Raw genomic sequence first — 24938 nt, forward strand, 5'->3', positions numbered from 1 at the left:
TGTGAACTGTTTTCTTGTCCGCGGAGATCTGTTAATTCCACCTACCAAGTTGAGAAAATCTTTGATCGGATTGGCTCACAGAAGCCATCCCGGTTCTACCTTAACAAAACCAATGTTAAAAATGTACTATTGTTGGCCAGGATTGGATTCTGATGTTAATTTGTTTGTGGACAATTGTGTGCTTTGCTTAAAATCAGACAAGCATTGGAAACCTAGAGTAAATGAAATGCAATTGGTACCTATTCCTGATATATCCTGGAACAAAATTGCAATAGATTTTGCAGGTCCCTTCAATATTTTGGAAAGTGACTGTAGGTATATGATAGTAGTCAGTGATTACTATAGTAAATGGATATATTTTGCATGTGTACCATCCATAGACACCACTTATGTTATCGAATTTTTGGAGAAGTGTTTTTCTACAGAAGGACTACCTAACATTTTAGTTTCTGATAATGGTAAACAACTCACCTCTGAGAAGATGGTTTCCTTTTTGAAATGTAATGGCATCAAACAGGAGAAAACACCTCTTTATTCTCCTAAATTCAATGGACAGGTTGAGAGAGTCAACAGATTTTTAAAAGAAGGCGTTCAGCTGGCTATTACGTCTGGATTTCCAGTTAAAGAATTCATACAGGAAAGAGTGAACTCGTACAACAACACTACCAACAATGTGACAGGACATTCTCCATTTTTTCTGATGAGAGGGAGGAAAGAAAACACCTTACTTACCCCAAAGTTTGCCATTAACATGAAAGGAAAATCCAGTTTTATGGAGATTAATGATAATCATCTAAAAGTAAAAGAAAGAATCCAAGAGTATCAACTTCAGTCGAAGATTTACCATGATAAAGTACATAGGGCAACTATCAAGGAGGTTAACACAGGTGATTGGGTTATGTTAAGAAGCCCTACAAGGTTAAAAAAGGAGAGTCTAAGTTTTCAGAACCATGTGAAGTTATTGAAGTGGCTTGTGGTTCTGTTTGTTTAGGTAAGCATGGGTGGAGGAGTAAAAGTGAATTAATTAAGCTAAAACCTGGGCAAAAAGATCTCGTTGGTTATTCTAGGGAGAATGGTTTAGATTCTATGAAAAATTATTTGTGGTTTGAACCCGAGTATGAAGAGAACCATTAAAGTCACATATTTCTTCGCGTAATTTGGAATCTGTACCTTGTAACTTTTCTACTAATTGTGATACATTTGTTCCTAGTCATGCTGTAGTTGAGAATGAATTTGAGAATAGCACAAGCCACAATGTTGATGACTAAAGTTGAATCCATTTATCCAATTCAGAGTCAAATGTTGCCAGAGACAATGTTGAGTCTAATTGCAATTTGTATGATGGTACATGCACTAGTTCATGAAGGTTGTCTAGATTTCCCAATATGTACCGAGAATATGTTATCTATTAATATGCTTTTTGTGTTTGTAAAAAGGGAGATGTTGTACATGTCCTAGGACTCAGTAAAGCTTGACAGTTTGTATAGTTAGCTTGCACCTCAGTTACCACTTGTTGGCTAAGGTATTGTGACGCAATATAGAACCCTGTGTAACTGTATTTATAACATGTTATGGAATGTTCATGCATTCCTCCACCAGCTGTGTTTCTTGTTATCTGCCTGTGGGCCTTAATACTTTATACTTAATTAAATATATATACTTTAATTCTGTAATCCTCATTTTTACGCTGACACTTCACAACGGACCCCTTCTTTCTTAAATTATCCTGTATGTATGCTCCATTAAAGACTTACTTCACATCTACAACTGTGGTCATTTTCGACTTACCATAATATGTACAATGTACACAGTACATTAATTGCTCTAGGGGCTGTGCGAGGTGAAGGATATAGGTGAATGTTTCGGAAGTGCCCCGGACAGGTATTATAGGGGTATACTTGCAGCGAAGCACAGGCTGTCTCGTAGATTCCTGTTGAGCCTGTTTCAGCTGTAGCCAATAGAGGCAGTCGTTATTTCGACCAATCAGATCCCGTGCTGCTCTGCGGGCGCACGTGAAAGCAAAAACTGGAAACTCATTTAATTTTCCGAAAAGATTTACAATGTCGGCTCATTCTACAGCGCCGGTCCTGCAAAAATGTAAACATAGCTGTAGGCTCTCGTCGTTGTTCAGAGGATTTGCTTGTTTTAGGTGAGATTTTACGGGAGGTTGGGCTTCTTTTCCTGTCTGGCTCAACAGCTTTTACAATGCGCATGCTGTCGGCTTACTTGGGGCGGCAGGGAACCAGTGAGAAGGAGAGCGGACAGCCTGGAACATCAATGTCAGAGAGTGAAGATCGCGCTGGGGACCTGTCCACTATCCGCTTCCCGGGGACTGAGCAACTGCCGGAGACGGAGGAACCTGGCCCGCCGGCACTAGCCATAGTAAGGGCTTGGATGTTTACCCCCTTGAGAAAGAAATATATTACGTGCTCGAAATACACTGGGGAGTTTTATAAAAGATATCTATCTGATTGATGCTCAGGGAAATGGAACAGCTTATTGTACAGAAATGCGTTTGCCATACAAATTTAGAGAGCACTATAAAGGAACTTTGAATCGTACCTTTTAGTCTATAAAATCCTTTCAAAACAAAAATGAAAACCTTTGAGGCCAATAGCGTGATGCCAGGCCGTTCTATCCACCAGTGGGTTGCGTACATGGAAATAGGAAAGTGGCTTGTTTAAGACCAGTAGCATGTGACCAGTGGTAAGCTACATTAAAAAAAATGTTACATCGAATTGACTAAAATACAGGTAACCTGGGGCTTGCTACAAAGAAGTGAAGGGCTTTTACAAAATCATACTGCGCGCATTACAGAGACGCCAAGCACGAAATCAAGACGTTATGTGAACTCACATGCTATCCTTGATACTGTAAACTTATAACCCCTTCCTGCTTGTAACAGCCCTCTAATGTCTGTCTTAAAATGATTCCTCCTATCAAATGTCTTTTCTGTTTAGTTTACTCACCAGCCAGCTCTGCTGCTTACATACCTATTGCAAAACTTACATTATGCACCCTACCCACTCCTATAACATCGTGTTGCCTTACTACATTCAGTTCTACTAATTTAAAATTGTTCTTTTCTCTCTCGCTTAACACTAATCATTCACTCTCTATGTCCTACTTAACCAGCAGACTGAACAAATCCACGAACACCTTGACTAATGCAACTAATAGATCACATTAAGAAAACACGACTAACAAAGTATTAACTTCAAACACACGTGAACACATTAAACTAAAACAATTCGCTCACTGCAAATTTCTGGAATCCAAGAGTAGCGTTCTACTCACTGAGCCAATCTCTTCAACACCACATCAGGGCTTGTAAGAGCTATATAAATGCAAGCAAAATACAAAACAGAGTTTATAGAACGATAGCTAGCTTGAATAGCTGTGTGTTGAAGCCAGGGATATTGTTTAGAGGGTACGTGAAAATGATTAAAAAAAATTGAAAAGTGGTGCTGAGTAGTGCTATTAACGGACGGTGCGCTGGGAGGGGAATTCCTGTTCACATTGTAGAAAAAAATACAAAGTGATTTAAGGTATTAGTAAAGCACTTATAATATAGAGTATGGCATGCTTTACATGCTATGGTCAGTACCTGCAGTGTATTCACTAAGGGTTTGTTAAGCGCAGCTACTCATCAGAAAGGGTCTCAAGGCGCTGTGGGGTGCATAGCTCCTGGATGATCACGGAGATTCGTTGAAGAGCAGGGTCTTAAGGTCCTTCAAGAACTTTGGGAGTGTTGGTGTCTGTAGGAGGTGGAGAGGGAGGGTGTTCCATGCCTTGGCCGCGAGGAAGCAGAAGGAACAACCTCCTGTTCTGGTCTTCTTGGTGCACGGTAGCAAGGGAAAGCTAGGCTGAGCGGTGGGATCTTTGGGGTGCGTGGAACGAGAGGCGTTGGTTCAGGTAGGCAGGTCCGGTGTTGTGGAGGGCTTGTGGGGGGGCGGGGGGTGTGAGCAGCTTGAAGTTGATTCTCTTCTCGACGGGGAGCCAGTGTAGTGTCCGCAGGTGTTGGGTGATGTGGCAGTGGCGCGGTATGTTGAGGACTTGTCTGGTGGAGGTGTTCTGGAGTTTGCGGGTGAGGTTCTTGTTGACCTCGGCGTAGAGTTTGTTGCTGTAGTCCAGACTGCTGCTGATGAGGGCATGGGTGACGGTTTTCCTGTGTTCAAGGGGAATCCAGTTGAAGGTTGTTCGTAGGATACTGAGGGTGTGGAAACAAGGGGAAGTGGCAGCATGGATTTGGCGGTCCATTTCGACTTTGGAGTCCAGGATGATTCTGAGTTTGCATGCATGGTCAATGGGGGAGGGTGGGCTCCCGAGGGCGGGAGGCCCACCAGGTGTCGTTCCAGGCGTCAGGTGTAGGCCCATGATGAGTACTTCGGTTTTGTCTGAGTTTAGTTGTAGTTGGCTCTTCTTCATCCACCTGGCGACTGCTTCCATTCCTTCCTGGAAGTTATGTTTGGAGATGTTGAGTTTGTTGGATAGGGAGAGGATGAGTTGGGTGTCGTCTGCGGATGATACGACGTTGAGTCTGTGCTATCTGACGATGGGTGTGAGCGGGGCAATGTAAATGTTGAACAGGGTGGGTCTGATAGGATCCTTGGGGAACTCCGCAGGTGGTTGGTGTGGGGTCTGAGAGGAGGGGTGGGAGACTCACCTGCTGCGTTCTGCCGGATAGGAATGAGCGGATCCAGTCGAAGGCCTTGTTCCGGATCCCTGCGTCGTGAAGTCTGTGGGCTAGGGTGCGGTGTGAGACTGTGTCAAAGGCTGAGGAGAGGTCCAGGAGGATGAGGGCCACAGCATCTCCTATGTTGAGGAGGGAGTGGATGTTGTGTGTGGCAGCGAGAAGGGCGGTTTCAGTGCTGTGGTTTTGCCTGAAGCTTGATTGGGAGCAGTTGAGGATGTTGTTTTCTTCTATGAAGGAGGCGAGCTGACTGTTCAATGAGTTCGACATGTATGGGAGTAAGGAGATCGGTCTGAAGTTCTTGAGGTCTGTGGGTTCTGCCGAGGGTATTTTCAGGAGAGGGTTGATCTGGGTGTGTTTCCAGTCGTTTGGGAAGGAGGCGGTCTCGAAGGAGCGGTTGATGATTTGTCGAAGCTCGGGTGTGATGATGTCTGCGGCTCTGCGGTAGATGTGGAGCAAGTGGCCCGTGGTGGCCCCTGAGTGGGTTGAATTCATAGTCTTGAGGGTGTCTTCAATGGTGAGGGCAGTCCGGATATCAAGTGTCGGCTGTGTGGTGTATGGAACAGTGGGAGTGTAGGTTGTCGTCGTCAAAGTTGTCATATATGGTCTTGATTTTGTGATGGCAGAAGGCGCTGCGCTGTCGTAGAGATCCTGGGAGGGTGGGATGTCCGATGTCTCACTGTTGGGTTGGGCGAACTCTTTGATGATGCAAAAGAGTTTCTTGCTGTTGTGTGCGTGGGCAGAGATTCTGTCTTGGAGTGCTTTCTTCCTAGAGTATCTGATGAGCTTGTGGTGGGCGGTGGTGGCTGCTTTGAAGTTGTTGAGGTCTGCTGTGGTTTTGGAGCTCCACCATAACGTTTTGAGGTGTCTACAGTTTGGTCCAGATTCACAGTCGGTGGAGAAAAAGCTGTCTCTCTTGGTGTGTGGATTGGACATTATCTTGAGGAGGCGATGGTGTTGGCGCAGTCGGTGATCCAGTTGTGTAGGGTACGGGCGGCGGTGGTTGGGTCGTCGTTCGTGGCGGTGGTAGCGGAGCTGCTGAGGGGGCGGTGAGCTGGTCGTCGGAGATCTTGTTCCAATTCCTTCGCTGGAGCTGGTGTGGGCGTTTGGGGTGACGTTTATTTTGAAGGTGAAATGGATGCAGCGATGGTCCGTCCATGGGAGTTTGGAGGTCTGGCTGAAGGTGATGAAGTTTCCTGCTGTGAAGATGGGGTTGAGGGTGTGTCCTGCTGAGTGCGTGGGTTCTGGTACTATCTGTTTGAGTCTGATGTTGAGTAGGTTGTCCCGGAGGGAGGTGGAGTTGTGGTCTTGGAGGTTGTCGAGGTGGAAGTTGAGGTCTCCCATCAAGGTGTAGTTGGTGAAAGTGATAGCTTGCGGGGTGTTGATGTCAAAGAAAGGTGCATGAGGTATTTCCTATAACACAGAAAATCCCTTGCTCTCTCGAACAATTCCAGGCAATAAGTAAAAAGGCATTCCTGGACCTATTGTCCAAGGTAAAATCTGGATCACCCTGGGACTGCTGTCCACCTCACATTTTAAAAGAAGCTTTCACTGCCCTCCCTGGGCCATCCTTCTCCCTCTTGAATGAGTCACTATCTCAGGGATGTGTCCCAAGGGCCTTTAAAGAGGCAATTCTTATCCCCCTCTTGAAGAAACCAGGGGCTGATCCCCAGATTCGGACAAATTATCGTCCAATCTCCTTGCTCCCATACTTGGCCAAGGTATTGTAAGCTCACATGTCTAAATGCTTCTCCGCTTTCATTGAACAGTCCGAATATCTTGACCCTCATCAAGCATGGTTCCGCCCTGCACACTCAACAGAGGCTGTGATATTGACAGTGCTACACTCTCTCCAGGAGAAGGCCGACAGAGGCTCCCCGCAGGCTTTGGTACTGCTGGATCTCTCTGCAGCTTTTGACACGGTCGACCATGACATCTTGGTCGACCGTGTCAGGGATGCAGGTATCGGCTCTCAGCTGGATTAGTTCATTGCTGGAAGACCGCTCCCAGTCGGTCCGCTTAGCACAGTTCACGGCACCAAAGATAAGTACCACATGTGGAGTCCTGTAGTGCTCTTCACTATCCCCTCATCTGTTTAACCTCTACCTCCTCCCTTTGATCTGGTCCTTGAAAGAGAGAAAGGTGTGCACCTTCAACTATGCAGATGACCTTTAACTAATGTTCACCATCGGCAACTCTTCTGAATCAGTCTTCGAATTTCAGATTACTATGCTGTACATCTGCCGCTGTATGGACGGCAACCATCTAAAACTCAACCCAGACGAGACTGAACTGGTCCTAACGGGGGACACCCATAATCCAACTGAACTGAGGTCCTCCCCCACCCCATCCCCCCTTCTAAAAGTCTTGGGGTAACAATTAATAGTGACCTTAAAATGAAGGCTCAAATTGGTTCAGTAATTTCAATTTGCTTCTTCCAGTTAAGGAAGATAAGAAAGATCAGCAGATTTCTCACTCAGGAAGCACTGATAGATTGTTCTAGCAATGGTCATGTGAGACTATGCCAACACTCTATACTTTGGCATCCCACTATATTTAACCAAACAATTACAACTGGTGCAGAACCAGGCGGCTAGACTGATCTTTCAGCAAACTTGGTGGCAACATGTCGCCCCTCTCATGAGGAGGCTGAACTGGCTCCCCATCCTACAGCGATGTGCCTTTATGGTAGGCTGCTTTATTTTTAAATCCTTGAATGGCAGGAGCCCCAAATTCATCGATAGCCTTATTCAAAGGCACATACCCTCGCGCAACCTGTGCTCTGCCCATATGCACCTCCTGACAATACCCTCCTTCAAGCTGAGGCGTCATGGCGGCTGTAGGTTTGCAATACTGGCACCCAGATACTGGAATTCCCTTCCCTCCGAAATTAGATCCTGCACCGACCTCCTGAGCTTCAGGAAACGTCTCAAGACTTGGCTGTTTAGACAAGCATACGAGTAATTCAACAGGGTTTCGGCACCTCCTAGAGCAGCGCCATGAAACCGATTAGTGAACATGCGCTTTACAAGATTTTTTTTAACATAACCGGGTCCGGAGGGGGTCTGTAGATAAGGGTGCCTCGGAGGGGGGTGGTCGGGTTGGTCTGTATCTTGAAGTGGAGGAGTTCCATCAGTTCTGTGGGACCGTCGGTGTAGGTGTTCAGTTGGAGGTTGGGCTTGTGAGCGATGGCGATGCCTCCTCCGGGGCGGTTGAGGCGCTCCTTCCGGGTGATCTTGTAGCCTTCGGGGATGGCGATCGTAATGTCAAGTCCTGAGATGGCGTTCGTTCAGGTTTCTGTAATGAAGGTGACGTCCGGGGTGGTGCTGTTGAGGAGGTCCCAGATTTCCGCGGCGTGTCTGCGGAGGAAGCGGACGTTGGGGAGGATGCATTGCAGGGTTTGGGGTGCGGTGGAGTTGTTGCTGGAGGTGGGTCCTTGTATTCTCCGAAGGAGAACGTGTGACGGCAGGTGAAAGGTCCATGGGTGTCAATAGGTGAAGAAAGCTTGCAGTTGTTGTTCTTGCTGGTGTTGAGTGCGTAGAGATCCGAGAAGCAGTAGCACAGGCAGGTCGGAGGACCAGGGTCCCTGGTGCTGGTCGGGTCGCAACGGGTGCAGACGGGCTTACCTTTGGCGTGCCAGCGGTGCGACCGCATTGCGGCCGCTATTAAGCAGGGGTCGGGACAGCTGGGAGGCGGGAGCACGCAGGAGGGGGAGGGTCCGCAGGAGCAGCAGCGACGGGAGAAAACGGGGCAAAAATAAGGATAAGAGGCTAAAAAGGAGGAAAAATAAGGGAAACTGGCAACAGAGGGAGGGGGAAAAAATGGAAACAGGCAAACTGAGGAAGCAGGCAAAAAAGGAGACAGGAGCGGAGTGCGGCTCAGGGGCATCGAACAGCGGTCAGAGGTGGTGCAAGGGGCAGAGGCACTCATGACGGAGCTGCGCAAGGGGAGAGCAGTTTCCTGATCAGAAGGTCCGTATTGCTACTGTGTGCCCTGCTGTAGGGTATTTATATTCGACATAGAACAATAGGACATAAGAGCTGTATTCAGATCAGTAGTATTAAAAAGATACATAGTTCAGTCAGTTATGAAAAGTGTTTCATATTATATTGCTCTGTATGAACAATACAAGTTTTAAGTACTATGCGCAATATGTTGGTATCAGTACTGTGCAAGGTACTCCATGGTATTAGTACTGAATTCTGCTTTTGCGTATGCTTTTGTGTCTAGAATTGCAGTACACGACTACTGCTGTATGTGGTGTTGGTTATCAGTAATGTTTTTTTTTTTCTTTTCACAATAGATTTTTATTACGTTTTTTATGTACCAATAGGGCGAAGCCCAGCATGAATAAGACATACAAAATGCAAAAGGTATAGTACGTATGTAATAGCCACATGGCCTGCAAAATAAACAACCCAACAAAATACAAACTGCACCAAACACCTTTGTGCATTATTACACATACAATACATATCCTTGTCCAGTCACAGAAACCACACACTACACAGGGGAGTTGCGAACCACCTATCGTTCAATGGGGTCATGGGAGGCAGGTTATGATAATGGGGGAGATCTATACCTCTGTATGTGGCTCAACGGGCCCAATCATCCCGTGCTTCTGAGGGCACCCCCTACCTGAAACACCAACAGTTCAGCCGTCATACACCTGTCCAAGGCCTTTTTCCAATTGCACACACTGGGCGGAAAGGGGTCTTTCCAGTGCTGCGCTATGTCACGTTTGGCTACGGTAAGGCCAAGAAATAACAGGTGCTGTTCATAGCGGTTCCCGCCAGTGTCGTCTGTGCCATGTAAGAGTACCAGTCTAGGATCCAGTGGGACAGTCCACGCCAGGACCCGACCTAGACAGGACACCACACTGGTCCAGAACGACTGTATCTCCCTACAACTCCACACTGTATGCAAGAAGGAGCCCTCCTCTGAGCTACAGCAGAGGCACATAGGGGACTGAATCGCACCCATTTTCCACAGCCTATAGCGAGTGTAATACACCCGGTGGAGGTACTTGAACTGAATGAGCCTATATCTTGCAGACACCGCCGAGTAACGAGGACTAGCCAAGGCTTTGGCCCAGTTTTCATCTGTGAGGGCTGGTAGATCAGCCTCCCATGCTGTTCTAGTTTTAAGGATCGTTGTCCTAGTGTGAGTATTAAGTGTCTGATATGTTCGCCTAATTTTGTGGTCCCCAATGTCCCCCATCAGTAGGCGCCCCTCTAGCGGATGGAATTCAGGCATAGCCTCCAGACGACGTAGCTGGGGAGCAAGGGCATGCTGCAGTTGTAGATAACGATGAAACTGTGATTTATGAAGGCCAAAATCCGACTTCAACCCCTGAAATGATTTGAGGGTGGTGCCCCTCATGACATCCCCAAGCATGGAGATCCCGATGAGGTCCCATTTGCGGAAACCGCAGAGCACTGCGACAGGCGGAGAAAGGTGCCGTGCCATAGGGGAGTGGAGCGGGTAAGTACCCCACCAGCCCATGGATCAAACCGTCCGCCGCCAGATTCGTATGACCGTCTCGCATGCCGGTGGCAGGGTGGCCAGGAACGTATTACTATACAGGCGATGTATTAAAGGGGTTCCGGACAAAGCGATCCGTTCGACTGCGTAGGCAAAGGCCAACTGTGACCCATACCACCACTCGTTGATCACCAAGAGCTGTGAGGCGGAATAATATTCCTGGACATCTGCCGCAGCAATGCCCCCGCAGTAGGTAGATTGCTTACACGAGGATAGCACCACACGAATCGCTCCTCCCTGTCAGAGCAATCTGTTCAAAAGAGCGTTAATCTGTGTGAACCATGACGGAGGGATGGGGGTACGGAAAGTTTTGAAGCCGGTATAGAAGGCGCGGTAGGGACACCATCTTGAAATTAGCGGACCTACCATAAAGAGACAAAGGGAGCTGGGACCAGACCGTCTCCTCATTACGGATAGCTGGGAGCAACGGGGCAATATTATGCGTCCAAGAGACTATAGGACATGGCGAGATGAATACCCCCAAATATTTGAAGCCAGTATCTGCGATGCGCAGTTCCGAGGCCCAAGCCTGGTTCCGCTGGTCCCCGCAAATGGGAAAAAGAGTGGATTTGGATGGGTTGGTACACCGCCCAGTGGTTTCGCCAAAAACCCGAAGAATTTGAAGGACTCGTGGTCCCGAGAACCATGGATCAGTCATAAAAAAAAAAAAAAAAAAAAAAAAAAAAGGGCGCCATCCGCATACAGTGCTATTCTATCGCATTGCTCCTGTGTCCAGTCCATCCCCTGAATCGCCGGGTCCTGACACATCCATGCCGCCAGTTGCTCTATTGCAAGGGTAAACCGAAGAGGGGACAGAGGGCAGCCCTGCCTCGTGCCATGGCGGATGGGAAAGTGAGCAGAGCATTGTCCTGCGGCACGAACCGATACAGTGAGGTCCGTATACAGCAGCATCGTATAGGCTAAAACCGAGGGCCCAGATTCACGGCCTCCAATAGTTTGAAGGGGTAAGTCCAATCGGTAATGCTTTTTGTGCTTTATGTTGTTAATAATACACATGGTCCTGGCCTGAGTTCATGCTACATGCAGTGGTTCTTGGTTATCAATACGGCCTGCAGTACATTCAGTCCTGCTCAGTGCCCTTCAGGGTATGAACAATGAATACTCTTTGCGCCTCACAGCCCTGCTCTAGAGCCAGTAATCCTTGACACAGCTAATCAATACTGGCAATTTTTTGCCGCAAAGTAATTGACCATTTTTGATGGAGTTGTTTCAAAACTTCCATAACACATTTTTATTCCGTTACAAATTGCTTTGGGAGCTTGAGTGGTCTTCACTATCAGGGAAGTTACAGGGTGTTCCATAATAGTTGATTTCCCATTTAGACCTCTATGGGACTATATATGGCTCTTGTAATACAAAAATGGCAAAAGAGAACAACAACAAGTTTTCAACACCTTGACAGCTTTTTCCAATCCGTGTATGCATTTGGAATGGTAAAACTGTATTTTGCAAAAGTACACAAACGTAGCACTCTTGTCATATAAGGTTATTTACAGTGATTTACTTGACTTATAATTGTCACTACAGTACAGTAGCAGCACTCCTTAAAACAAACTGCATGTATATTTCCATTATAAAACCATGAAAATTCACAGAAAACTTCCAGGATGGGATGTTAAAATTAGAAAAGCACACAAGTCCTGAAACTCAAAGTCCATAATTTACTGGAATTCCTTTTTTACTTCAAATGTAGATTTATGAAAAGCATTTGAATTATGCTGTGTGGAGTTCACCCATTGGGGGCCTATCTGTATTTTTTTACTTTCTTTTGTAGAGTTAGAAAGACATATGAAACTTAATATTATGTATGTATGTATTGTTGTAGCATATAGACATATGCAGGTGCTTCATAGGGCTAGACAACTTAGATCTTTGAAAATAACCTATATGCTACCATGTAAACAACCAGATCCTTAACATGTTCCTAAATCTGAAATAATTGTTCTGTTAGCAAAGATTAAGAGGACGGGAATTCCAGAGGAGAGGTGCTTGAATTTGGATAACTCCTCTTCAAGTCAAGTTTTGTGTGTTTTTGAAGTGGGCAAATGTGCAGGAAGCAGTTGTCTGAACCAAGGTTTCAGATGGGCATAAAGTTGTGAAGTGTATTGATAACGAAATCTGGTCCAGTCAAGGGGCTGCTTGTTTACAGCGCACAAGCCTTTGATATGATAGGAATGCCTCATGTGAAGCTGCATGAGCATTAAACCTTTTTGTTTGTCAGTAGACTTAATGGAAGTATTCTCTAAGGACTGGCTCAGCATGGCCTTTTGAAGTCCAAGGTAATCTATATTATTTGGGATTATTGCTCCTCCTCCTACATTTGCTTTATTTTCAAGAAAGACAGAATACTTTGTAGGATTTATAGTTATGACCTCCCCAACTTGAGAGGTAAGGCACAGATTTTCATCAACCACAATGCCCAAATTCCTGGATCAGTGGAGGGCACAGCCCGAGGATTTCTGGTCGTAAATCTGGGGTTCACTGATCTTTGGTATGGCATATAGCAACCTCTATCGTAATGCCATTAACTTTCAGAAAGTTCAAAGAAATCTAATTGGCATTTGCATACATACAGGAGTTAAGCATGACTTATGTTGTAGCATTGTACATCAATGAGTTAAAAAAAAAAACACGATATATAATCTGCATATGTTAAAAAATGCAAATCAAAGTTCGAGAGAAGTTTAGCTAATTGAGTGACATCGAAGCTAAACAAATGGTGCAATATAGCCATGCTGAACCCATGGGAGCTACCACAGGATTCGGGGGACTGAGCAGAGTGTATTGAATGTGAATTGCTGGAGGCTATGATGTGTGAAAGGAGAGAGGCAGTTCAGAACTCTTGCGCTACCTCTTATGTCAGTCAAGTTGTTTAGCAGTACGAGACAACTGCCTCATCTGCTACCTGGTGAAGTCCTTTGTTCAAGGTTAGCAGAACAGGTTTTGGAAATCTGCCCAGACTAAAGCTTGCAATTAATCCTCCAGAAAGGCCTTCAGTTGTTGTTGACTCCAGCTGTTTGCCAAAGTACAGTAGCTTGCAAATTTGATGGACATTACATACCTCTGCCAGGATAAATGCACTTTTTAAAGTCTCGGCTCTAGACGGCATATGCGCTGTCTCAAATAGACCTGTATACTTTGTGAGCTTCAGCCTGCCCATAGGCCTCCATTTGCTGACTCCATTGTCGCTCTCCTATTCTTTCTCCTAGTTTATCAATGCATGTCATTGCAGGAGAGACAGAAACTTCACATAATGCCACTCCACGGTACATAATTCCACTCCAAACCATACAATTACACTCCACGCAACACATTTCTACTCCAGATAATTCCACTACACATAATTCCACTCCAACCTACATAATTACATTTCACGCCACATATTTACACTCCACATATATTCACTCAATGCCAAAACAGATCATTATACTCCACGAAATCCATCTTTGCAGCATGCCACAACTCCACACCATGCCAACAATTCCACACCTCACAATTCACCGCCACGTAATCCCACACCACGCAACATAATTGCACTCCACTTACCACTCATCGCCACATAATTCTACTCCACTTAATTACGCTCTACTCAATACCACATAAATGCATACCCGATAAATCTACTCTGCCACGTAACAATCCACATAAATACACTCCACATCATGCCACAAAATTCAGCACCACGCCACATAATTCCACTCCTCTACATGATACCCCACAAAACCCTATACCACTCCACATAATTACACTTCGTGACACAGCCCCACTCCACATAATTCCAGTACACTCTAGACTATATAATTGCTATGCACATAATTCCACTTCACATAACTCCACTCAACACCACACAATTACACGCCACACAATTCCACAAACAATTTTAATCCAACCCATATAATTCCACTGCACACCACATACATCTACTCCACCCCATAACACATGGCTAAAAGACATTGTAATTGACAACGCCAATAGCTCCCGGATTGCCAAAACCTAGTGGCTTTGCCAATGCTTGTGTCAAGTGTGGATGGATTACTTACTTATGTTATCCCAGAGCCTGGCTCAAACTCATTTATGTTATTTAGAAGAGTAACCGTGGAGCCAATAATTCCTGCAATTTCCAATACAATAAGCTAATGCCCAGGCATAGAAGTATCTACAGAATTTGTAATAGCATTGTATTGGTTTCAGAACAAGCTCTGGGTACCTGGTGGTGGGCCGAAGAGTTCTCTATCCACCAGGGACTCAAGCTTGAGATAGTGGGTGGCAAAACAGATTTTTTTTTTTGTAGAGCCCAAGGCATAGCATTTGGTGCAAGAGCGATGCGAGCTTCCTCATCTGGAAAAACAAAATATAAGGTTTATCTCCGTTTGTATGTAGGGTACCTTCTGGGTAAGCCCTAACACTGCTATAACATTTAATAATGCTTTAGAATCCAGGTTAATATCTAATTCCACGATAGTGCTAAAATCGCGTAGACTATCGGGCACGAAGAAGATGGCTAGCATTTAAAGAATTTCTCCATTTTACCCTGGAAAATGGGACACACTGGTAATTGTTATTAAGTTAGTTGGGGAGATCTCGTACTTAATTGTCATTACTTTAAAGGATCTACCCTCTAATACTAGCAGGGTTTGGACCTTAATGGAATCATTGGTGACTGAACCCCGACTGCCCCTCAGGCAGGGATAGTCTGTCCCGCCTGCCTTGCCAGTGCCATTGTAGGACCATTACCATCCTTTGGCCAGGACTCCTTTATTGCTAGAAAGTATAATTTATGTGAGTATAGTTCAAAATACACCTGAGGCGTGCTTGGATGGTGATCCTTAATGTGGAACCCCTCAGAAGACAATCAAACTTCTTGTTTTACTTATACTCCGATGACACCCAGCTATACATGAAAATGTCCTCTCCTCAAGCTAGAGCATCTCTTGCGAAAACTCTAGACTATCTATAGACGGTACCTCATCGCAGGGTGATTCCTCAAACAAATGTCATTCGATCTACTCTTGTGTCCCCTCCCCCCCCCCCCCCCCCCCCAACATACACTGTACCATCCAATTACAAGCTTGGCTGAATAAAAGGATGCGACTGGACCACAGAACGTCCGTTGTAAATGGTGCAAATCCTTGTGATTTACCCCAAATAAAAAACAGTCTGCTTGCATTCATATATGGATTAGCAAAAGGGGCACATTTCCAAATCAGACTATTCTGGGGCATTAAGCCCCTTCTCTAAATTGAACATTTTAAACCGTTGTTCAATTTCTGGTATTGCCAAGAATCTATTACGCCAACACCTTGCTGTCCGATGTATTTGAAATACACCTGACATGTTTTAACAGCTGCCATCAGTACTATACCCTGACCAGTATGTAACCATCTCAGGTGGATCCTGCACACTGAAGTGGTGAATTTCTTTGTCTGGAAACCCATTCGTTCAAAACTAGAACTATCAAACAAAATGTGCCTTCCTTCTAATCTTGTAATTCGTCATACAGCAACAGTAATATATTTTTTTTCTCCCCTCTGTAGCCATATTTTTCCCAATAAAGCAAACTTGAGTTATGTTTTAATTGTCATTGTGTTTACACTGTACAGTTAAACATTTTTGTTCACCCTTACCTGTTCTATGTAAATCGCTGTGCTACTCTAGTGAGCCTGATTCACACTACATTAGCAGGACAACTATAATAAATAAAGCTCCTTAAAGAAATGTATAAAGTTTCTCTTAGAAATGTTTGAGGGTAGGCGTAGTTCTCATGTCAGTAGGGTTGTTTGATGATGAAGAAAGCCTACTTTCTTATCTTGAACTTCTTGCATTCCGTTCAATATTTATCTTGTGCCATGGCTCCTTCAATGGTGCTGTCTACCTAGTTTAGATGGTTGTTTGGCCACGAAAGCTGATTCTGAAATTGATTTTAAAGATTATGATGGCCTGAAGAGGCAGCCAATGTAATTTCTTCAGTGTGTAGGTGACATGGTTATACTTCTTCAAGCCCTTAGTAAGATGAGCCACAGCATGTTGGATGCCCGGTATGTTAGAGTGGTGTTAGGATGACTGTCTCGCAGTGTTGCTTCCACTGAGACCCTTTCTTGCTTACTGGCACTTACGAATAAGCAATTCTCCCTAGTAAATATCTGTTGCTCTGAACAGTACAATATCAGGCCATGCTTAGGAATGTTTAATATTTGTAACCTTTAGTTTGTTCTTGTCATTTTTTTCTATACGATTCTTTAATATTTTAAAATAACTTCTATATAAAGTGCTCAGGGTTTTAGGTCTAAATTACAGAAATGTTGAAATTGAGAAAATTATTCATAGTCGAATAATTCTGTTCTTGGTCTCTTGTGACGATAACATTAAATAAATATTTATGTTGCATAGGTGGAGATGGACATGAAAATTGGACACAGCCATTTGGAGAGCTCTACATTGGAAGCATCAGACTAGCTTTAAAAATTGTTTTCTGTTGTGCAGCTTTAACACATCTTACCAAAGAACCCACGATGCCGACTGTTGTAGTGATGGACGTGTCCCTGTCGATGACCCGGCCAGTGTCCATTGAGGGTTCAGAGGAGTACCAGAGGAAACACCTGGCAGCCCACGGACTCACCATGCTCTTTGAGCACATGGCTACTAATTATAAACTTGAATTCACAGCTCTGGTAGTATTTTCCTCACTTTGGGAACTGATGATCCCTTTCACCAGAGATTACAACACCCTGCAGGTACGAAAAGCAAAGCACGCATTCAAACTGATTGTGCAGTCTCATTTCAAAGCCATTCGTTTGAGTGGAGACCAAAATAAGCTCTTGCTAAGTTCTGTTTTGCTAATCATACGTTAGTTTTTTGATTCCATGTTCCCGCCTTGTGTGTTTGTGTCTTGCTCTGTGCCTTCACTAGGTTTTAATAATAGGGCTAGCAAGTCAATGGCTCCAAAGTTTGTATTTGATTTTGTGCTAAATTCATTTGTTACTGTTAAAACAAATCCCGGAAAGATAGCACAGAAAGATCCACAGTGTACAGATTTGAGGAGGCTTTAACCCAATTGACAGTCCTCTTTTTAATAAAAGTCCTATAATTTATGTATGCAGCAGTGGTCGCCGTGGAGTTTGTGATCAGATTAACGGATGTGTGTGATAGCTGCAACGTTTGAGCTTCAGCACTCTAGATTAATAGAAGAATGAACTTTAATAAGATATATTTGCACATTTCTGTATCGGCATTGTCACTTTCAGCTTACTTTTCTGCAGGACAGTACTTCAGAGTAGTACCTTAGCGCTAGTGTTATGGTAGGGGGACTTCAACAAGTGCCCTTCCCAAGCTTTTTGAATTTTTTGAGGTGCCAGGGAAAAATAGGATATTAAAACGTTTTTGGAAATCCTCTGCATCAATACCGTGTTGATGTCACAGGTTGCCCTGTTGGTGCCAAGAGCGAGTAATCTGCAAGATGTGGTCACAGGTAGGTTTACCCCCGTGAGATTTACATGCCTGGCTGTGATAGCACTGAGCTGGCGTAAGAGTATCGGTGACATGTCATCATTGTTCTTTAATAAGTTGGCAGGAGCTTCCCCTCACTGTACATTCGAAATCAATATACTTCCTTGTGGAATGAGTATTACCCCTTGTCGGTGCATTGCTGTAATGGAACCCTTCTTATGTGTAAGTACAGGAATGATGTACAGATTACCAGGATGTCATCCAGTGGACTCGAGTACTATTTATATTGTATTTTGCAGCTTCATTGTAAACGTCTGGTTCATGCTAATGAGTACATCTGTTTTTAACATCCAGGAAGCCTTAAACAACATGGAAGACTATGATAAAACCTGCCTGGAGGCAGCCCTGGCAGGAGTCTGCAACGTGGTACAGCAGGAGTGGGGAGGCGTAGTCCCTTGTCAGGTAAAATTCCAGTAACTGCAGACGATTCATTTTTAGGTCGAGCCTAGCGTTGCAGCGCATGCGTTGCTCGCTCTGTGAGGCATGCTGTAGTAGGATATGTTTTAGAAGTGGAGTGGAAGCCCCGCCCATATTTTTCATTGGCTGGTGGCATTGTCTTTGGTAAACACTGACTTCCCATTTGTTATTAGGCTTGTTAGTCCCTCCCGAGTACCACCCTGTCTCCTGTTGTTACCTCCCATGAGGACTGGCTATTTTAGTAGTGCCCTAACTCTCGAGCTTTCATTATCAATCCTGAGAACTACTTACTTTATTATTGTACACCGCCCTTACAGGACAGCAATGGCGGCTGCTACCTAAGACACTTTGTACTCGGATTTCTCTGAGAAGCGACTTCAGCGTTACTGATGGCTGCTAGCATTTCTCCGAGATTCTGTTTCTTTATTTTTAATAAAGAGAACCAGGCAGGAGATAATAATTACTGCCTACAGCAAGGCTCAAACCCTGTTCTCCTGCTCCAAAGTCAGCAGCCTTGGATGATAAGCCACCTCCTCAGTTAAGAGTTTTTTTTTTTGGGTGGTGGGGGGGGGGGGTTTATTATGGTTTCCCTCACTGAGTCACAGGTGCAGATACTCGATTTGGACGCTAGGGCTCCGCTCCACCAATGTTTTTGCTCTATGTGCAATACACATGAATAATTAAATAATCACATTGCACACTGTGTATTATGATTATTTAATTATCAGTGAGGATGGCACCTACAGCATGAAAAAACTTTGAAGATCCAACTTCGTATTACACGTGCCTGTCCTTTCTGTTAGCTTCATATTCTGACTCTCGTGTTATGCGAGGGTCAGGCAGCCATGCAGGCACTATCACTAGCACATGGTGCGCTTGTGCCAGTCATTGTCGAGACCAAAGGGTTTATTTCATTTCAGCCCGGACTTGCTTCATCTGGGCACTTTGGGCTTCACCCCCAAATGACGCACAGGAGTGTCCCTTTTTTGAAGCCGCCCCGGGCAGCATGATTTTCAGCTCTGTAACTGCCTGGAGCTGCATGCTAATTTCCACTGCTTTACATCCCTCCCTTTCCCATGTCTTCACAGGGTGGTGGTGTGTTCCATATGATTCACAGACCAGACTTCACCCCACCATATGACGTTTTGGGAAAGGGTGGGTACATAGAAGCAGCTTGCTGTAATGTAAAAGGAGGTGATCAGGTTCGGGTAATCTGCTCTTGTTAGATCCCACCTGCAGGCGCCAGCATCAGCTCACTCCGGTAGACCCAGCTGGCCTCTTCTGCGCAGGATTCTTGCAGTCCACGCTCTTCGTTCTGTGACAGGAGGCTGTAAATGCCGTGTCCTCACACACACCAATCCCACTGTGCTTGAGTGGGATTCCGGTCTTCCCCTATCATTGCTGTGTGTCTGTAAATACAGATCACAGAGACTGTGCCACCCACAGATGCCTCCTGGCATTGCACTTCTCAAGCAGGCCCTTTCCAACTCCTGAGAAAGACGAGGGTCAGTCCAAAGATGCGAGCTTTAAAACTGGAGACACTGGTTCGAATTTTGGCATCTGCTGAACATCCTGTGATTCTGGGCAGATCAGTTAATTAAATTAAAACATTTAAATATATATATAAATCTGACCTTGTGCAACATAACAGGTGCTCAGGTAAAGCACGCCAGCACCCTTAGGCTAAGTGTGCACGATATAACTGCAAAAACGAAAATAAACAGGGGAATAATCAGCTTTTAAAAAAGACGTTGTATGTGAAAGCTACTTTACCATATCACTTGCAAAGACATTCATCAGCTCATCAGCTGCAGAGCGGTCACAAAAGCGTGGTTCTAAAGTTTAATGTTACAAATGAATGCAATAGCTACCGTGTTTAAGGAGGTCCGTGTAATGCCCATTGTCAGGGTTGCAAGAGACTGCCCTCAGTGCTATTGCTTGACTGGCCCAGGACCTGTCTCTCCTGAAAGGTAAGCTCCGAGACCTATTGCGTTGCAAATGCATGTTTAATACTTGAGTCAAGTACAACTTTAAAAGATGCAGCATTCGAGCATGTTTGTCAAGTACATTGTTCACTCTCTCACCTAATTCCGTACCCCCCATTTTGTCTGTTTTTTTGACACTTTTACAGCCAACCATTGTCGCTAGTTTTCGTGGTATTATAGCACACTTGGTAACCTGGATTTTGAGTTGGTTTGCAAAGATGTGCTGTCAGGCTAGGAGTGAGCCTTTGCTAGGTGAATGTGTCAGACTAAGTGATTAATAGGTGTGCATGGTGAGGTAATGTGGTGTGTGGTTGTGTGCTTTCAGTGGAATGTTGTGTACAGTTAGGTAATGGTGCTTATCTTTTTCCAAAAGATGTGTCTTATGGAAACCAGTTGTAGGAGTCTACATCTACAGGCATTATCCTATACTTAGGCAGTTGTCTGCACAGAGATTTGAGGAAGGGGGGAATATTTCTGACAATCCAGCTCACCAAACCATGTTTTTTGTGTCTATCAACCATTCTAAGTGGATAATCCTTTGGTTAAAATTGAAAAGGCTTGCCTTGGAAAAGCCATGTTAGGATTGATGGTCTGTGCTTCCGAGTTCTAAATTGATCACTACAATGAATCCCGAATTGATTGTTTTTTTCAGGTGACAGTTCATCTTTTTCCGGCGGAGGGTTGTGACTGACCTTGATAGCACTATAGAGATGATCTGCTTTCCTTCTTGTTATCCTGTGATCTTTGTCCTCTCTGGTCCGTTTCGGGTGGGTGAGGCAATAAAAACATTTTCTGCTGATTTCTTGGGCTGACTAGGCAAGTGTTCTATAACAAAGTACATATTTCTATGTACTCACTTATTTTTTATTTCTTTTTAGATTGTTCTTGTAACTGATGGCTGTCTGGGTATTGGACGAGGCTCCCTGCATCACTCTCTAGCCACACTCAGCCAAAGAACAGACAGCAACAGGTTCCCGCTGCCATTCCCTTTCCCATCCAAGTTGTACATCATGTGCATGGCCAACCTTGAAGAGGTGACATTGAAACACTACTTTGAATGTTACAAAAATCACTGACTCAACCAGGGGTTGTACATTTTCAATCGTTGCATTATATAATTAACTTGTAGAAATGTTCGCACCAGTATGTCATTAACTAGTTGATGTTCTTTTACAATCATGAGTTTCATGTTCGGTTTTGAGTATCAGGAAGTATTTTTGAGATTTAGCGCAGAGTGGGCATATGTCCTAGTCAGTGCCATTGTAAAAACTCATAAGAAAAAACAGAATAACCCTGAAGTTGTATTTGAAAGGCATTTACTTTATTCAAACGTTCATATATTGTTATGGATATAGCGGATTAACATTCTATTTTGTACTTGTTTTCAAAATGCAAAAATATTTTCCTTAGTGCAAAAGGAATGAGAATAATTTGGTTATTTTAATTGTAATCAATCTTATTAAGAAAGATCTCAATGTGATATGTTACATGCAGTATGGGAATTTTACAAAACTCTTTAGTGATATAGTATGATTCAATTAAACCAAACATGAAATAATACAATATTAAAATAGCTACTGTTCTAGAAGGCTCATCTGTTTCAGACATCAAATGGGGTTCAGTCTTTGGATTTGCTTGTTTTCCCCATTATTAAGCTAGGCAGATTAGTATTTAAGGAGTAAGTGGGGCAATTATAATAAGTCTAGTTTAAAAAAAAATTTTTTTTATTGTTTGAGAGAAACAGTACATGTCACAATTATTCTGTATTCAATTACATCATTCAACACAGAAGGAGATGAAGTACATTTCCTACAGGGGCTTTCACCCAGATGCAACCGCTTATAAGTGTCAGTTCCATTGCCGCTCTTTTAGCTCCATCTCAGCGGTGGGAGAGGTACACAGAACCCTCCGGTAAGTGTTCCATTTGCCCCACTTTTTGTCCCATTTCTTGGGACAACCTCTAGATTTGAAAACTTATTTTTCAGCGAGCATGCATTTATCCATCTCTTTAGCCCACCCACCTCGGTCGAAATAGTTGGATGAGGCCAAGTCTAAGAGGGATAGCTGCCTCCCGCGGGGACATTAGTGCGGTTTGCCAATCTTTGTCCTCCAGTGGTCCTACGTCATCTTGCCACTTTATGCGGAGGCTCTGGAGTGGGTCGGGTAGGTTGTTAACTTTCGATAAGTCAGCAATGTGGCTTTCTTAGGCAGGGGTTTAGAAAGTAGTCTGTCCTCAAGGGGGTATGACTCCGGTAGATCCCCAGTTCCAGGAAGTTCAGCCCTCAGGGGATGACGGTAGATCCCCAGTTCCAGGAAGTTCAGCCCTCAGGGGATGACTGATTTGTAGGTATCGGAAAACCTCCCCCTGGGCCAGATCATACTCCTTTTTCAGTTCTGAGAATTGTATCATTCTCCCTTTTTTCCATAGGTGACCAATGGTGGAGATACCTATGGTGTCCCATTTATCAAACCCCGGAGGATTACATAGTGTCCCGAGTCACTGAGCCGACCCCAACGGGGTGACCTGAGTCAGGGTGCCAAGCCAACCAAGTTTTTTTTTTATTAGCTTGGCGCCAGCTATCAATGGTTTGGGCTGTGGGGCCAAAATATCGGCCTCTCTTGACCATGGAATATAGAGCCCCTAGGTATCCCCCTCTCCCCATCTGGTACTTATCTAAGTGATAGGCTGGCTCTCGGGGGGCGATATATCCAATAGTTTACCACCACCAATTGTGAAGCCCAGTAATAAAGGCGCACATCGGGGAGTGCGATATTCCCATCATACCAACTTATGGTTAATTTATGCAGGGCGATGCGGGCTCCCTCCCATCCCACAGCAAAGTCCTGAATTCACTCTCAATGTGTCTGAATTATGATTCTGGTATTTTGTTTGTGCAGTTTTGGAGTATGTAGAGGAACCAGGGGAGCGCCAACATTTTGAAGAGAGCGGCTCGGCCCAGTAGGGAGAGTGGCATAGTCCTCCAATGCCTGACGACGTTCTGCAACCTGCTCAGGGGCACCACCAGATTTTTAGTCTAGAAGATATTGGGATCCGGGGTTACATAGATACCTATGTAGCAGAACCTCTCCTCCGCCACCTCCACCTCACATCCCGGTGGGAGCCTCGGGACTGGCCTATGAATTGCGAAGATCACTGATTTCGACCAATTAATAGAGTATCCTGAATATTTACTAAAGTTTGTGAAGATATTTAAAATTCTATGTAGTGACTGTTGGTGATGCAAGATAAAACAGGATATCGTCATCATAAAGGAATATCCTGTCCCTCTGCCCATTTCATCCCTCTTATTAGTTTATCCCCTCTGACCCACGTCGCCAGCGGCTCCAGCATGAATGAGAAAATCAATGGAGACAGAGGGCATCCCTGTCTGGTGCCCCTCTTCAATGGAAATATTCTTGATGTGCGGTTATTAACTTTAATTTGGCCTTTAAGATCTGTATATAGGAGCCTGATCCAGCCCAGGAATTTCGGGCCAAACCCTAGGCGCCTTAGCACCTCAAAGAGGTAGGGCCACTCGATCGAGTCAAACACCTTTTTGGCATCCAAGGACAGTATAATAGGGTCTTCTTCTATGACTTGTTTGCGGCCCAACACGTTATGGAGTCGGCGGATATTTAGGGCCGTATTTCGGCCAGGCATAAAGCCGTACTGAGCCGTGTGTACGAGTGAAGTAATAATAGGGGCGAGTCGGGAAACCAATAGTTTCGCTAGGATTTTAGCTTTGGCGTTAAGTCCAGTTTTGATACCGTTCATGTGTCCCACACATCATACTCCAAATGTTTTTTCTATTACTTTTTTACCCTACAATGGAATTGTCAGCACGTTTGACCCCAGAAATAATTCAGAAGAGCCGCATCAGGAAATTGACTGACTAAGCTGAAATGTTCTGCGCAAAAAGACAATTTAAAATCCTTTTGTGTGAGAATGAATAATAGTTTAGGGACAATGTTCCCAATGTTTTTTTACACTTGCACATACCTCACAGTTTTCCTTGAACTGTAAAATGTCATGCTACTGTTCTTTTCTTATAAACCTGAATTTCCTGCACTTCCTATATTCCATTATCCATCATTTAAAAAAAAAGAAATAATATATATATATTATTGTTTTATTACAAGTCACAACAGTGGTACACAGTAGGAATTTTCAAAGAAACATGTCCACCTCCAAAAGACCTCTGAGTAATAAAATGCACTGTTAGAAAACATACAAAACTGCAACTTTTACAGTGCAATCATCAAATCTTTTAATTATATTTCAACCGGCAATGGACGACCTAGGTGATAGATATTTGGAGAGTATTCATGGCATGGCAATGCCGAGACAATGGAACAGATCTATTTGCAAGGATGGCTGTAACATTTGCATCGAGGGTAGATTGTATTTATTCACCCTCACGGTGTCCCCCCAGGCCCCCACTTGGGGTGTCGAGCATGAGGGAGAAGGAAGCTAATTGTGTACTGGGAGGAACAAGGGGTCTCAATAGGATATGCAGAATCATGTGCCTGTTCACCCACACCAAAACCACTTTTTCCTCACATATGTCTGTTGCATAGGTCTTGAGGAGTCTCCCAGTCCAGGCAGCCCCGGAGCAACAAATAAACCTTGTTTATCCTTAATGCGCCAGTCCACACCATGCTGGGGAGCAGTCAGTGGGTGTATAAGTTGGACTCAAGGGGGTTGGTTATAATTTTCTGCTTCTATTTTCTGAATATAATCTTCCCAACATCCGCTGTCCGCTATGTCCCTGCCT

The 24938-nt window shown here is 44.4% G+C and overlaps 1 protein-coding gene across 3 annotated transcripts in view; it reads left to right on the forward strand.

Annotated features, from left to right (window-relative positions):
• Nucleotides 1-2040: 2040 nt before the first annotated feature.
• Nucleotides 2041-24938, forward strand: part of INTS14 (integrator complex subunit 14) — a 157091-nt gene continuing 134193 nt past the window's right edge. Inside the window, exons 1-4 of one of the 3 annotated variants that reach the window (XM_085644635.1) lie at nt 2041-2149; nt 16646-16989; nt 18056-18163; nt 21042-21197. In XM_085644635.1, the coding sequence (XP_085500761.1) occupies nt 16768-16989; nt 18056-18163; nt 21042-21197 (486 nt within the window). In that variant the 5' untranslated portion in view covers nt 2041-2149; nt 16646-16767. Of the gene's footprint in view, nt 2383-16645; nt 16990-18055; nt 18164-21041; nt 21198-24938 lie in introns of all 3 variants that reach the window. The other 2 variants (XM_085644634.1, XM_085644633.1) reach the window with 2 other exon arrangements.

The sequence above is a fragment of the Triturus cristatus genome, chromosome 3_1, assembly GCF_964204655.1.
Source record: "Triturus cristatus chromosome 3_1, aTriCri1.1, whole genome shotgun sequence".
Classification (NCBI taxonomy): domain Eukaryota; kingdom Metazoa; phylum Chordata; class Amphibia; order Caudata; family Salamandridae; genus Triturus; species Triturus cristatus.